The sequence below is a fragment of the Mesocricetus auratus genome, unplaced genomic scaffold, assembly GCF_017639785.1.
Source record: "Mesocricetus auratus isolate SY011 unplaced genomic scaffold, BCM_Maur_2.0 Super-Scaffold_100676, whole genome shotgun sequence".
Classification (NCBI taxonomy): domain Eukaryota; kingdom Metazoa; phylum Chordata; class Mammalia; order Rodentia; family Cricetidae; genus Mesocricetus; species Mesocricetus auratus.
The window spans coordinates 73,506,510-73,520,825 of NW_024429266.1; the positions used below are offsets into that span (position 1 = coordinate 73,506,510).

A 14,316-nucleotide genomic window follows, 5' to 3' on the forward strand; every position below is an offset into this window, starting at 1 on the left:
TTGGTTTGGGAAACGAATCCTAGGTTGATTCACAGTCACTGAGCATAATTTAATTGTATGATATGAGAACTGACAGCAAGTTGAAAATCCTTGGGAAATAGCAAAAACCAAATGATTTCTTTGTTTTTCTAATATACTGAGACTGAGGTATGGGGAGATAACAAAGAGAGTTGGTGTGAAGAATTAACTCAGGATATCCCAGTAACCAGGGCTTTACCTTTTCATTTATTAATTTACACTGAAATCAAACCAATGGCCCTATTCTTGCTACTTAAAGTTAATAATAACAGGTGCCTTCAGCATGTTTTCCTGTCAGTGCTCTCTAATAGAAATGCTGTGGGTTATTGCTTTTCTTTATGGGCCTTTGCTTCCCCATTTGTAAAACTAAGAGGGTGGAAGAGGGAAGAAACCACATGGTTTCTCTGCTCAGTTCCTTTTCTGTTCTTTGAATCTATGAAGGCTAATCTTTCAATTGTGTGGGCAAGACTCTCAGATGGCAAACACTTACAAGTCTTCCTGTTTCCTCCCTGCTTTAGTTGTGAGGGTGTTCAAAATTAAACTGCACCTCAAGTGGCAGGAAATGTTCCCACCCAAGTTAGCACCACAGTATCCTGCAAACACTCCCAGCTGTCCCTTGCAACTTAAAGATTTATTTATTTTTGTTTCTGTTCCTGTGTGTCTGAATGGAAGTCGGTATGTACACTTGGGAGTAGAGTTTCCTCAGAGTTCAGAGAGGGTGTTGGGAACCCTGGAACTACAGTGATAGATGTTTAAGAGTCACTTGATGTGGGAGCTATAAACTGAACATGGAACCTATGTATGGGAGGTAATCTGTGGTAACTGCATTTACACCTCTCTGGCACATTAGCAGCCCTGCTGCCTGCCTCTGTAGTGGTCACTATTGCCTTGGCTTTGTTCTCATTTGCATTAGTTGATTGCACCCCTGTGTTTTGGAAAGATGAAGCAACCTAAGTTTCCTATTGGCAAAAAAAAAATGTCTTTCAAATACAGAGCTCTCTGTCTTTGAAACCATGTTTTTCTCTCTTCCCCTTATCTTACATTTCTCCTTATCTTGTCCTTTCATTCTTATTTAAATGACTCCGTGTCTCTGCATTAATTCAATATAAAAATTCCCAGATAATTTTTGAATGTATGTGCATATGAATGCTGCATTAGTCAGGATTCTCTAGAGGAACATAACTGACAGGATATGTGTATAGGATTTATTAGAGTGCCTTACAGACCGTGGTCCAGATAGTCCAACAATGGCTGTCTGAGGATGTCTCAGCTGATTTTCAGTAAGCGACAGAATCTTGCAAAAGTAGTCTCCAATGCCAGTTAATGGACTTTCTACCAAGAATAAGGCCAGGCAGGTAAAGTGCAAAAGCACTCTTCTTCCATGTCCCTTATGTAGATTGTCACCATAAAATATGGGCCAGATTAAAGGTACATCTTCCCACATCAAAAGATCTGGATTAAAGGGTCGATCTTCCTGCTTCAAATGTTTTAATCTACAAAAATTCCTCACAGGTGTACCCAACTGTTTGGGCTGTAGTTAATTTCATCTGTAGTCAAGTTGGCAACCAAGAATACTCATTATATATGTTTGTACATATGCATGCGTGTTTGCACACATTTGGAACCCAGGGTACAACCTTAGGTGTCATTCCTCAGATGTTATTCATGTTCTTTTTCCTCTGGCGATTAAAAGAAGGTGTGTACTTATGTTTGGGTGGTGGCGGTATCTGTGCATGTGAGTGCAAATGCCTATGGAAACCAGAAGAGAGCATTAGACCCTCTGAAGCTAGACTCACAGGTGGTTGTGGACACCTAATGAGGATTATAGGAACAGATCTTGGATCATCTGTAAGAGTAGTATACTTTCTTACCTGCTGAGCCATTTTTCCAACTCACTTTTTATTCCTTTGATAAACTCTTTTTAGCCTTGCACTCTTTGGGTAGACTAGGCTGTCTGGTCAACAAGACCAAGGGGTCCTCCTTTCTTGGCCTTCCTTCCCAGCACTGGAATTACTAGCTTGTCTCACTTTGCATAGAATTTTTCACAATGTCATTTCAGGGTTTAATTTTCAGGTCTTTATGCTTACACAGCATAGTTTCATCTTTAATAATAAGGTGTTGTTTTACAAATACTTATTATCTGTAGTTGTTGATTTCAACCTGATATTTAATGGTTATTTTAGAAATTACCCCTGGTATTGTGCCTGTACTGAACTTACATAGGTATTTTGTCCATGTAAAAATTTCCTGCACAATGCAGCATGACAACAATTTACATAGCATTTATATTTTATTATTTATCAAAAGCAACACTGGGATGATTTAAAGTATAGAGTAGGTGTCTGTAATATGCACATACTATGCTATTTTCTCTGAGAGAGTTGTGCAGACTTTGATGTGCTTTCAAAAGTTTTTGAAAGTCTCCCCAGGAATGAGGACAGAGATTGTAGTGAACAATTTTAAATTAATAATTTAAATTAAAATCATAGTATAAATTCTGTGTAATAAACACTGATAAGTATATCCTCTAAGATTATTTGTCCCCATATTAACTCAAAATACTACCCTATAATAAAACCCAATTCCTCCTTTTGTAAGGAAGAAAATGCCTTGATACTACTGCCTATACAGAGCACTCAGGTGTAGACCTCATTGACTCACTGTTTATGTACTCCTCTTTAGGCTTTAATTCTAACTTTTCTTGCTTTGCATTGTTGCCTGTACAGAGGACAAGATCTGGATGATGGTTCAGCACAACAACACCGAACTGACTCAAGTACAGGGTTCCAACTCTGAGAAGCCCTATACTAGGACATTAAACTATGGTGGCAGTATGGAGCAGCTGGAGGCTCTGATTGATGGCTCAGAGCACTGTGAACAGGAAGTGGCATATCACTGCAGGAGATCTCGCCTGCTTAACACACCAGGTAAGCTTCTGCTCTTCGTGGTACCTTGAAACCCATAAGCCAATATCCTGACTTGCTTTTTCCCTTACACAAGGCAGAGGATATTGAAAAAGTGGGAACCTCAATTTAAACAATGTCTTCAAACTTCCTAATGACTAGTGTGGGAGGGCCAAGCCAAATATGGGTGGTACCACCTCTGGGTAAGTATATAAGAAAAACAATAAATACAAATAAATCTTAGAAAGCAAGGGGCAAGCCAATATGCCATGTCTCACTATGGCCTGTACTTCAGTCAGTCCCTGCTTCCCAGTTCATGCCTTGACTTCACTCAGTGATGGAGTATCACTTACGAATTCTAAGCATTCCTTCCAAAGTTTCTTTTGATCATGGTGTTTTATGACACTAGAAACACTAACTAAGACATCCAAAGAGAGGCATAGTTGACAAGAAAGTGCCTGCAGTACACTTGATCACTATGCTTTGAGGAATAATATGAGCCAAGGAAGGCCAGGAGTCTTGTCTTTGATATTGAGGAGGTCTGTTGAATCTACACTTGTCTCTATATCTTCAGAACAACATATTGATACTATCCACCTTCAACATCTGTGGAAATGAATAGGTTTTGGAGAAATGGCATTTGAAGAGATGGCATTTGAGCTAGATGTGTAAAGTGCGGTAGCTGGACTGTTTGGTAGAGTGGGGAGATGGCATCAGAAGATGTTAAGGATCCCAGTTTATACACACAAGAGTTATAAGTGATGTCTAGAGCAAAGGTTATCTAAGGAGCAAGCACCAAGCAATGGGTCTAGCAAGTCTGGCAAAGGCTACTCTGTATTCTCAGAATTTCTGTTGCCTGAAGAAACGATGGATATGGATCTAAAAGTAGATTTTCATTTTTAATGAATTAATCACTTATTAAGATGGGGGTTCTCGTGTAGAATTCATTTGCCTTTAACTCAGTAAGTAGCTGAGCATGACCTTGAATATTTGATCATCCTGCCTCCATATCTGGAGTTCCAGGTGTGCAGGCATGTACCATCATGCTTACTCTTTCCTATGGTTCTTTGCCATCAAAATCAGAATGTTTGTGCATGTTTGAAAAGCACTACATGAAAGTGCATAATCCCTAGTTCTGAAGTTTAATTTTAGAAAAAGATGGCTAATTCATTTTATCTTCCCTCAATTGTTTTTTATGGTGAATAATGGTTTGATTATTATGTGTGAATTAGCCATTTTTCTTACTGATGTGATATAACAGCCAACAAAGTATCCAGAAGAGGGAATGTTTTGGGTTCATGGTTTAAAGTCCATCATGTCAGGGAGGGCATGATGGAAATAGCAGAATGGTCTGAGACAACAGAAGCATAGAGTAATTGCCTGCTCATATCCTAGAGAACCAGGAATCAGAGAGGATAATGGTGTTATTCAGCTAGGCTTTTCCCTTTTTTCCTTTGAAAATGCCAAGACTCTGCTTGACACATAATGTCACCCTGGCTAACCTGGCACTCCATATCTAGAACTGAATAACCTGAACTCAGATAGATCTACATACCTCTTCTTGAAGTTTGAACTGGAAGGTATCAGTCACTAAGCCTTTATGGAGTTATTAATTTCCGCAAGTATTAATTCATCTTAAAGGATATGAGTGTATCAAGTGTCCAGGAGTATCAATTCTATCATAAAGTTTAGTATCTATTGTTTTGCGTTTGCAGGTCCAGAGTGGCTGGGGAACAATAGAGACAGAAATGCCAGTAAAGCATGAATGGGTGACACCTAACTAAATACACTGCACTGCTTGACTAATCTAAAATCTTCAAGGGAAGAAACCGTTCCACCTAAGTGAATTTTCCAGATAACTGTCACTTATCTCTTTAAACGCTGAAAATATTTTCAAACAAATTTTAACTATTTGAAATGGAAATATTTCTCCAATGGATTACATGCTTCCTTGCCTTCTTAAACAGAATTCAGAACAGAAAATGGGACCCTTTTTTTTTGATGACTCAGGATCATCACTGTGAAATCAATTCTGGAACTCCTGTTAGATTTAGCCATGCTTGTCAAACTGATGAAATCAGTGCGGCCTCTCTGTTCCTTTCCTTGTGTCCCCACACACCACCCCACATAGTTCTCTGTGCCCTGCTGATTAAGTTGAATTCTTGTGCCACCCTAAGCTCTTTTCAGGATGTCTGGCTCTAGGAACTGACCTCCTTTCTTTTCACTGTTTTGTTGTCCCTTTCCAATGTTTGAGTTCCTATGAAAAACTAAAAGTGTATCCATTCTGACTTTGGGACTCACAATGTCATGCTATTTAGGTTACTCCATTTCATTCATTCATTTATGTGTGCATGTGTGCGTGCATACATGCTTGTGAGTGCATGTGTGTACACAAGACCACAGTGTCATTGGTGGCTAGCTGTTTTGGACCCTCCCAACAGTTAAATCTCAGGCTGTTGTGAGCCATCCAACCTTCTTGTTTGCAAACAACACCCAGATCCTCTAGCACAGAGGTACTTTTTAGCTGTTGAGATATTTTTGTCTCCAGTTTCTGTCATTCCTTTGTGTGCATGCATTGTCTTCTGAACTTGATTGCCTTAAATTCTTCCAGTTTAGGTATGCATAGGCAGAACATAGATTTCTTTGGGTCGGGGAGATCAGATTGGGAATGATGTTTTAATCCAGCCCTTACCTGACTTGTGCCAGCTTGTTTAGTTTCTACAGTTTAATTTCATGACTTGTTAAATCTACACAAAGATTTAAAATTCATAAGACTTAGAGGAAGGGAGAAACTCAAACACAGTCTGAAATGCTTAGACTGTACCTGGCATATCTCAGGCATCCAGTAACCAGTGTCTGCTCACGAATTCCATCTCAATAGACAAGGACCAAAGGTGATGCTGTTATGAGGAGTAAGCTGAAAGAAAATTTCATTTTTATTATTACTTCTTTGAAAAATACATACAATTAGTTTTTCCCATGTCTATCCCCTCTTCTACAATTTTCCCCAGATCCACCCCTAGTGCCCATCAAACTTTGTTTCCAATTTTTTTAGTACCCATCAAGTCCAATTTGTGCTACCCACATATTCGTCGAGTCACTAAGAATGGGTGATTTATCAGAGGTTCCATCTTATAAGAAAACTGACTCTCTCCAGCACCTATCAGTTACCAAGAGTTCTTCAGCTAGGGGAAGAACTTCATGTTTACCTCCCTTCTTTATGTTGGTACTTCTGTCTGGCATTGGCTTGCACAGGTCTTGTGCATGCTGACATAACCTCTGAGTTCGTATGTTCAGTTGTCCTGTTGTGTCCAGAAGACACAATTTACTTTTATCCATGTACTATCTTTCACTCTTTCATTCTTTACACATCCTCTTCTACAACAATAATTCCTGAGCTGTGGGAGGAAGGTTATGGTACAGATATTCCATTTAAGGCAGAGCATTGCTCAGGCATTTATTCTGTGAATCTTGGTTAGTTGTGGGTCTCTGTGTTAACCATCATCTCCTGAAAATAAAATATTTTCTAATGAAGGTTAAGAGATGCATTAATCCATGGGGATAATAAGTCATCAAGAATCAGTTCAATGTTATGTTCATATAGCAAAATAAGAGCAGTAGACTCTCTCCTAGAACCTATGACTGCCCAGCCATAGGTTTTTGACCCAAAAATTGTCCTGGGCTTTATCCTATGAAAAGGGACTTAAATCCTGTGGAAACCGACTTCATTCCACCAGAGAGTTGTTGGTTTGTTGCATTATGTCATTCTTGCTATAGTACCAGCAGGTTAGCTGTTATTGTATCTTTCAGAGTGCACAGATTGTGAGACAGATGATACTGTTGAACTCCAATAGGGTCTTGTCATCAGTTTCCATAGGGTATACAATAGGATTGGCAATAGCGTGTAACATCTGTGTGTCTATAGAAACGACCTGACCAACAATTCTAAAAGGATAAATATTTTTTATAATTGGGCTTTTTATCTGTTATCTTATGTCATTTTATAGGAGCAACCTTGTCCCATGGATAGTATAATAGTATAACTAGTTTAACTCTCTCTCTCTCTCTCTCTCCCTCCCCCCTCTCTCTGTCTCTCCCTTTCTCCCTGTGTGTGTTTGTGTGTGTGTGTATGTATGTATGTCCATTCTTCTACATTTTAAAGTAGTGGGTAGAGTTAGGTTTCCTTCATTATCTGAATTCAAGGTAGATTAAGAAAGGATTCCCAGCCTTGTTATAGACTTATTTATCCTATACTGTCACACCCCAAAGGGAAGAAAAAATAAGGTTTCTGAGATCCCTTAGTGGATACAGTACTTTACTGCCAACCCTGGAAATCTGAGCTTAATTTCTAGCATACACATGGTAAAAGGAAAGAATAAATGCACACAAGTCATCCTTTGGTCTTCACAGAACTGTTTAGGGCTCCTTTGTGCACATGTATACACACACACACACACACAAAAGGATAAAATGAATACACATATAAATGAATTAACATATTCAATAAGACAATATAACCATGCCAATAACTGTTTTTACCAACCATAGTATATCCATTTATGTAAGTGTTTTGAATTAGCAGTCTCCTTTTGGCATAGACACACAGATATGTTGCAGATAGGGCTATAAAAGCATTTTTGTAATTAGATTACTGTGAATATAACAGATTATATACTCAGGATAAATTCGGTGAAATACCATTGCCCGAACAAAAAGTGTGCCAGTTTTCAAGAATTTTTGACACTTAGACTTTTGTTGTGTATTAGGGTAGAGCCAGTTTATACCCCTGACAACACAGAGGGACTGTGTGCCCATTTTCAAGCAATGAAAATTAATTCTCATTCCAGTGTTGGTAATCTTATGAATGTGAAATATCACCAAAGAAAATTGTAAATAAGTATTTTGGGTAGTAGTACTTATACATGCACATATAAGAGAGAGACGGGGAAGGGACAAGAGAGAGAGAATACTATAGTTTATAGGTATCCATTAACTGGCAGTCAGAATTCAAGGATTCTTTTATTAAAGATATGAAATATTGCAAATAATATCTGCAGGTTAACTTCAGTTGGCAGGAGAAGATGGGAAAGAAGTCTTCTTATCATAGCACCTCTTGTGTGCTTTATGCAACAGATAATGAAGAAATAAGGCAGAGAGGCTGAGAGAAAAGGAAGAAATACCCAAAAGGTGACCAAGATTTCTTATGGATGAGGCGATGTGTGACAGCCTGATAAGCATTCTCTCTAAACCAAGCGAAGATCTGCACAGAAATGATTATTATCCTCACACACCTTGATTGGTGCCAGATAGCCGAGGAGAGGTCTTACACCCAGCTCTCCTGAAATCACAGCAGACTACTGTTTCTTAGGTACCTTTCAAAACCCTACAGATCTGAGAAAATGGGTATTTACAGGGAGTGTGCATTTTTATGAGTTTCCCTAGTGTGTAGAAAAATAATGACGGAGAGAGCAGAGCAACCACAGTCTCATAGATGTCAGTGTCGGTGCAGATTCCTGGGAAACAGTCAATACTTGTACCACTCACTACTCAGCTTCTAGGGAGATGGACTGCGGATCATCACAATAATTCCTTAGCTCTCTCTTCAAGCTCTGGAACTTGCTTGGTTATATTCATCCAACAGCAATGAGGGCAAATGGAAAATGGGCAAGAGGAGGCCGTGCATGGTGTACCACCGTTTCTTTAATTCAACTGGTGACTGAGCCAATACACTCTCATTTTCTGAGTCTTTCTCTGTGATTTCCTCCAGATATACTCATAACTGCTAGTTCAGGTGACATGGCACCTATCTCCGTAACTGAAGCTGTGTCCTAGAAACTCCAAGGTGCTATGGTCCACAACAATTATGTGCTGTAACTTTCATGCATCATCACAATTTCCCTATTCCATTGCTATGTCTTCCACAGCACTATACAAAGCTAGGGCATCAAGACAGAACAGGGTTTCAGGGCAGGAAAGTGGCCAGCCTGAAGTACTCAATACTTCCTTTCACTGCTCACTGTGCAATGATGCAGCCATTTGTCTTTGGATTAGGATACAGCCTGCACTGGCTGAGTTTGAGCCATTCTTACACCTCCACACCTTGCAGTAATTTTCCCTCAGGATAGGGGTTAAGAATGCAGTAAAATATGAGTATATGAAGTGAAGTGGCACCAGGTTCAGACAATGTATACATGAAAGAACAGAGCAAACAAGGCTGAGGCTATGTCCTCCTTAGTGAATTAGTAACCTGGTCAGCTACCTCCCAATGTTGGCTACTTTTCCCTTTACTGTGACGAGAATATCTGGCAGGAAGCCATTCAGGGAAAAAGAGGCTAGCTTGGTCCATGGTTCACAAGATACTGTCTGTCATGGCAGGGAAGGTAAGAAGAAGATTAGTTTATGAGAAAGGAGCTTGCAGGTTGTCAGATGAAACCACCAGGTAAAGCAGAGGAGGCTTAAACTAGAAATAGGAACAGACTATGTATTCCTCCATATCTGAGTCCCAACAGTCCACTCCTTCCAGGGAGGCCCCACCTCCTGAAGGTTCTACAATCTCTATCAAGCACCTTAGCAGGGAAGTTAAGTGTTCAAACATGACTTTTGGTCTCACATTCAGCTCATAAAAGTGCACAAAAATCCCTCTGGAAGTAACACAAAGTAGACAAGGTCTTAGAAAGATGATCCTACAGGGCATCCTGTAAAGCTCACTAGAGGAAATGGGCATTGAATATTCTATCAATCCTAAACTTCTCTCCTGTATTTTCCATAGAGCCAATGATGTGTAATTAGGTCCTCCCAACAGCCTCAATGTCTGTTTTCCCATACTGCTGTATTTAGCACTCTACCAGGAAACTTCACTTTGGGTTTCTCCTTCCCCCAACCGAAGTAAAAGCTGTGCATGGTCCTCAGCACAGGGGAAAGATTAAGATTGGAATGTATGTTATGGTTTTGACATTTACTGTCACCAGAGATACAGATTTAAAGGCGTGATCTCTATCTTGGTGCTGGTGGCAAGTAGTAGAACTCTTAAGGGTCAACAAAGTAGGAGATGCTCAGGTCATTGGGGTCATCACTTTCATTTTTCTTTTTCTCTTTCTCACTCTGTGTGTGTGTGTGTGTGTGTGTGTATGTGTGTGTGCATGTGTGTGTGTGTGTGTGTGTGTGTGTGTGTGTGTGTGTGTAGAGGTAGGTGCATGTGTGCTGTGTACTTGTGTGTCGAAGCCACAAGACAACTTTGGATGTAGTTACATATGACTCTGTTTTCCACTTTGCTCTTAAAGAGGGTGTCTCCTACTGTCCTGGAATTCACCAATTCTTCTAGGCTGCCTAACCAGCAAGTCACAAGGGTCCATATTTATCACTAGGAATACAAGGACATGCCACCATATCCAGGTCCTCATTCAGCCTATCCATTGCCATATATATTCACCCAACTTTTTATGTAGGTGCTGGGGATCTGAATTCAGTTCCTCATGCCTGTGCATCAGATATTTTTACTTATAGTACAATCTCCCCAGCCGCCTCAGTTATTAACAGTGTTATCTCTGGGACCTAACACCATCTTTATGCTTATACAGCAAGCACTTCACTGACTAAGCTAGCTCCCTGGCCTCTTGACTATGACCCCTTTTCCCTTGATCCTGGACCCATCATGGTTGTTCCTCCCCTCACTACTGCCACAGACACAAAGCCCTGGGGCCAAATAATGACAAAGTGAAATCTCCAGATCTGTGGCTCTAACAAACTCTTTTCCACACAGATCCATTGTCTCTGGGACTTGCCAGCAGGAGGGAAATCTGAATAGCACACACAGACACACAGAGCCATCAGAGATTTAGACTCCATTACTTTGAAATCTAACAGCCACAAGAAAGGCTGAACTGGAGTTTACTTTGGTTTTCTTTGAATAGAAAGTGTTTGTGGAGCAAATCCACAATGTGAACAAGCTGGCTACCAGGATTGCTCGTTCTCTCTAGTACAGTGCCTCCTGCAGACATCCTCTGCCTTCCTTCCAGGAACTGTAGGTACATGAAATCCCATTCAATACTTACTACAGTGTCTCCTGCACTCACCCTCCGCCTACCTTCCAGAAACAGGATTCCCCTTTACTCATTCATACAGGCATGCAGGATTTCGGATTTGCAGTGAATTGCTTAACCTGGTCACGTTCCAGTGGAATTTAAAGAGACAAAATGTGTTCTCTGAGAGAGAATTATCACATTCTCAGTTGCCCTTTTCCTTCAATCTTTCATGCTTTAGTGAACACGCAGCTAAGTAGATACACACACACTATGTAATATATTATTAAACAATGTATGATTTGTAGCATAGCTAAATATAGTATAGCACATACAAATTTATACTATAATCTTTATCTGTAGGGGTTCTATATCTTCAGATTCAAATAAATGCAAGTTGAAAATACTTGGGAAAAATGCATCCCTAGATAGCTCAGGCAGTAAAGTACATGCCATAAAATCATGAGAATCTGAGTTCAATTCCCACTGTGCACTTAAAAAGCCTAGAGGAAATGCAGACAGGTGGATCCTTGAGAATAAATGACCTGGCCTGACTTCCAGGCCAGGGGGGTCCCTGTCTCAAAGCACATTGTACAGGGCACGTGAGGAACAATACACAACATTGCTTCCTGGTCTCAAAACAAGATGCACCTTTTCATGCTCATGTGCACTCCCTCCCCCAACACCCTCTCCTGCCACACACAAGCATTTACTCATGTGAATCCACAAAAAAACATTAGTTTGTTGTTGTCACCTAAAACACAGCATCATAACTTGTGATTTAAGGCAGACGTCTGGATACGTACAGATATGTACATGCATAGAATATGCGCACTATATCCTTGTGTATAGGATGTGCAACAGCCAACAGTTTTAATGACTGATGTCTTGAAAGCAATTCCCCAGGAATGCCCAGGGATGACTGTGTACTACTCATATGCCTAATACTTTATGTTGTATCATATATACCAGGAAATTCAATCATATATACATAATTCATTCTTACCATACATAAATAGATCTACAAGCTCAGCTGTGTATAGAAGCCTTCATATTTGCTTGTGGTATTTGACTCAATGTGATCATTTGTATGTCTTTTTTAGAGACATGAATGGAAGAAGTTTATAGGATTTTGTCACAAGTCTTCAGACAGAGACTTGGACCAGTGAGAGGGCTCAGCAGGCACTGACTGACAAGCCTGAAATACTGATTTGCATCCAGGGACCCATATGAGGAAGGATATATTAACTCCCACAGGTTTTCCACATGGACACTGTTACACACACACACACACACACACACACACACACACAGACTCACTCACTTTAATATAAGTTAAGAATAAACATAGAGACTAGTCATGATTCTAGTCAGTGTGTATCACTGTGTATGAAAACATCTTTCCCTAATATTTCTCTAATAATAGACTCTTGATGTTTTGCTTGAGGCAGAAAGTCATAATAGAATTGAGTGAATTCATAAGAAAGATATCCACCTATTCTAAGCCACAGATGTGGATGCACAGTTATTGGGAAATAAATACTTTATGAATGTTTAACAAAAATGTACCTAGCCATAATTAAGTTGCTGTTTTGATCACTAATTATTTAAATGATCAGTAGTTACTGCACAAGCACACAAACCCATAGGCTTTACCAATATGGTCTGCATTTTCCTCACTACTCTAAGATATAGTTCACTTAGTGTATCTCAAATATCCCTACAAGGAAAAATAGCTAATTTTCCAATCCTAAAATACAGATATAGTAACAGGAAATGAACATAATATCTAGAATCATAAAATCTGGTGTTAGTCACTGAGTTGCCTAAGTTTATAACATGACTTCTGGGGTTCGTTGTTATTTGGTGACATTTTCTCATGTATCCCTGCCTGAACTTGAAAGTGCCAAGTACCTGTGGATGACTGAACTCCAAACTTCGTACTTTCCCTCCAACATACTGGTATCCCACCTGTGAATCAGCCCATTGATTTAGCGGGTCCTGGTCACTGAACCAAGCATTTTGTTCCTACTAGAGAACCATTCTGTTAAGGAAGCTGCATCCTCAGTCCCATTTATGATCTCTGATCTTCTGTGTCTTGGTGATATTTAATATGATACATGCAGTTCCCTGAGGTGGATAACCAAGATGCTGTTGCTAATTGTTATCCATCATCTTCTTGACATCACCCAGTGAACATGGGGAATATGACCCCCATTAGCAACTAGCAAAGAATCTCGGGACCCCACTCAGTTTCCTTGCAAGAGCTGAGCTTTGGAGTTTAACTCTTCTTAGTCTGATGACATACAAGCCACATAAACTTTGGTTTACTCATAAACATGGTTGTTTATAAAGTGCTATTTTCAAAATAAGATTATAGTACTCAACTTCAAAACACTCCCTCTGCCTTGGCTCTTTTTATATGGCATGCAGAACTCTAACTGGTGGAGACTGCTGGTTCACCCTCTCATAAACATATTCCACTTGGCCTGAACCTCTTCTCTGTCCCTTGCTAAGATTGTTCCACTTCTGAAACCAGTGCAGTAAGTGTACTCTTCTTACAAGTTCCAATCCTGTTCCTGTTATCGGTTCTCTTATGTTATTAAGTCATCACCTGGATTATTATATATATAATTCAAAAGATGATGATGTTCAGGGAAAGGAGGTCTGTGTTATCTTATTTTTTACCCCCAAATGTATAGAATTGTTCTTGGATGTGAGAGAAATTTGCTGAGTAGCTGTTGAATGAATAAAATATTCCTTCCCCACCAGTTAAGTATCATTTATTGTCTATATGTAATGTGGAAGAGTACTGGGACTGATGCAGGGAACCCAGTTGAGCCTGCTTCCAGGATCTTCACAGGCTGATAGCCACATCACAGAATAGAAACTGCTGGCATGGGAGGCTCTGTCATTGAATCTCTGTGACCTTGAACAAGTTACTTACATTTTATGGGCCTTGAGTTCCTCCTCTTTAGAACTAGATGTTGTATTTCATGTTCCCCAAGTGTCTTTTCTACCATGTTTCTCATGTCTTCGCACTAACCAAACAATCTGAGTGGAGATGCACGTCAGAGTTTATTGCTTTCTTGTCACAGTAAAACATAAAGTGTTAGTAAAACACAGCCCCCCCCAAATTATTTTCTGAGGCACTTCAGCCAATGACACGTGGCTGTGTATTTATGTAGTAAAGCAATGCTTTTTCCATTTTCATGCCACCTAACTATTCAGAAAACACTTTCCACATACACTAACACTGACTGATAATGAAAAGTATGGATCTGCTGCTGTCATATGTCACGATTAGTTAGAAAAACAGAGAAACAAATGCATCTTAGTGGTAACACATTTATCTAGTCTGTATGTGGCCCTGGGTT

At 39.8% G+C, this 14,316-nt stretch overlaps 1 protein-coding gene across 2 annotated transcripts in view; it reads left to right on the forward strand.

Moving 5' to 3' along the window:
* The window catches only part of Cntnap5 (contactin associated protein family member 5), a 919,042-nt gene that overhangs the window by 621,964 nt on the left and 282,762 nt on the right, over positions 1-14,316 (forward strand). For both annotated transcript variants that reach the window (XM_040737777.1, XM_040737776.1), the window contains one exon: positions 2,745-2,945. In XM_040737777.1, coding sequence (XP_040593711.1) covers positions 2,745-2,945 — 201 coding nt within the window. The remainder of the gene's footprint in view (positions 1-2,744; positions 2,946-14,316) is intronic.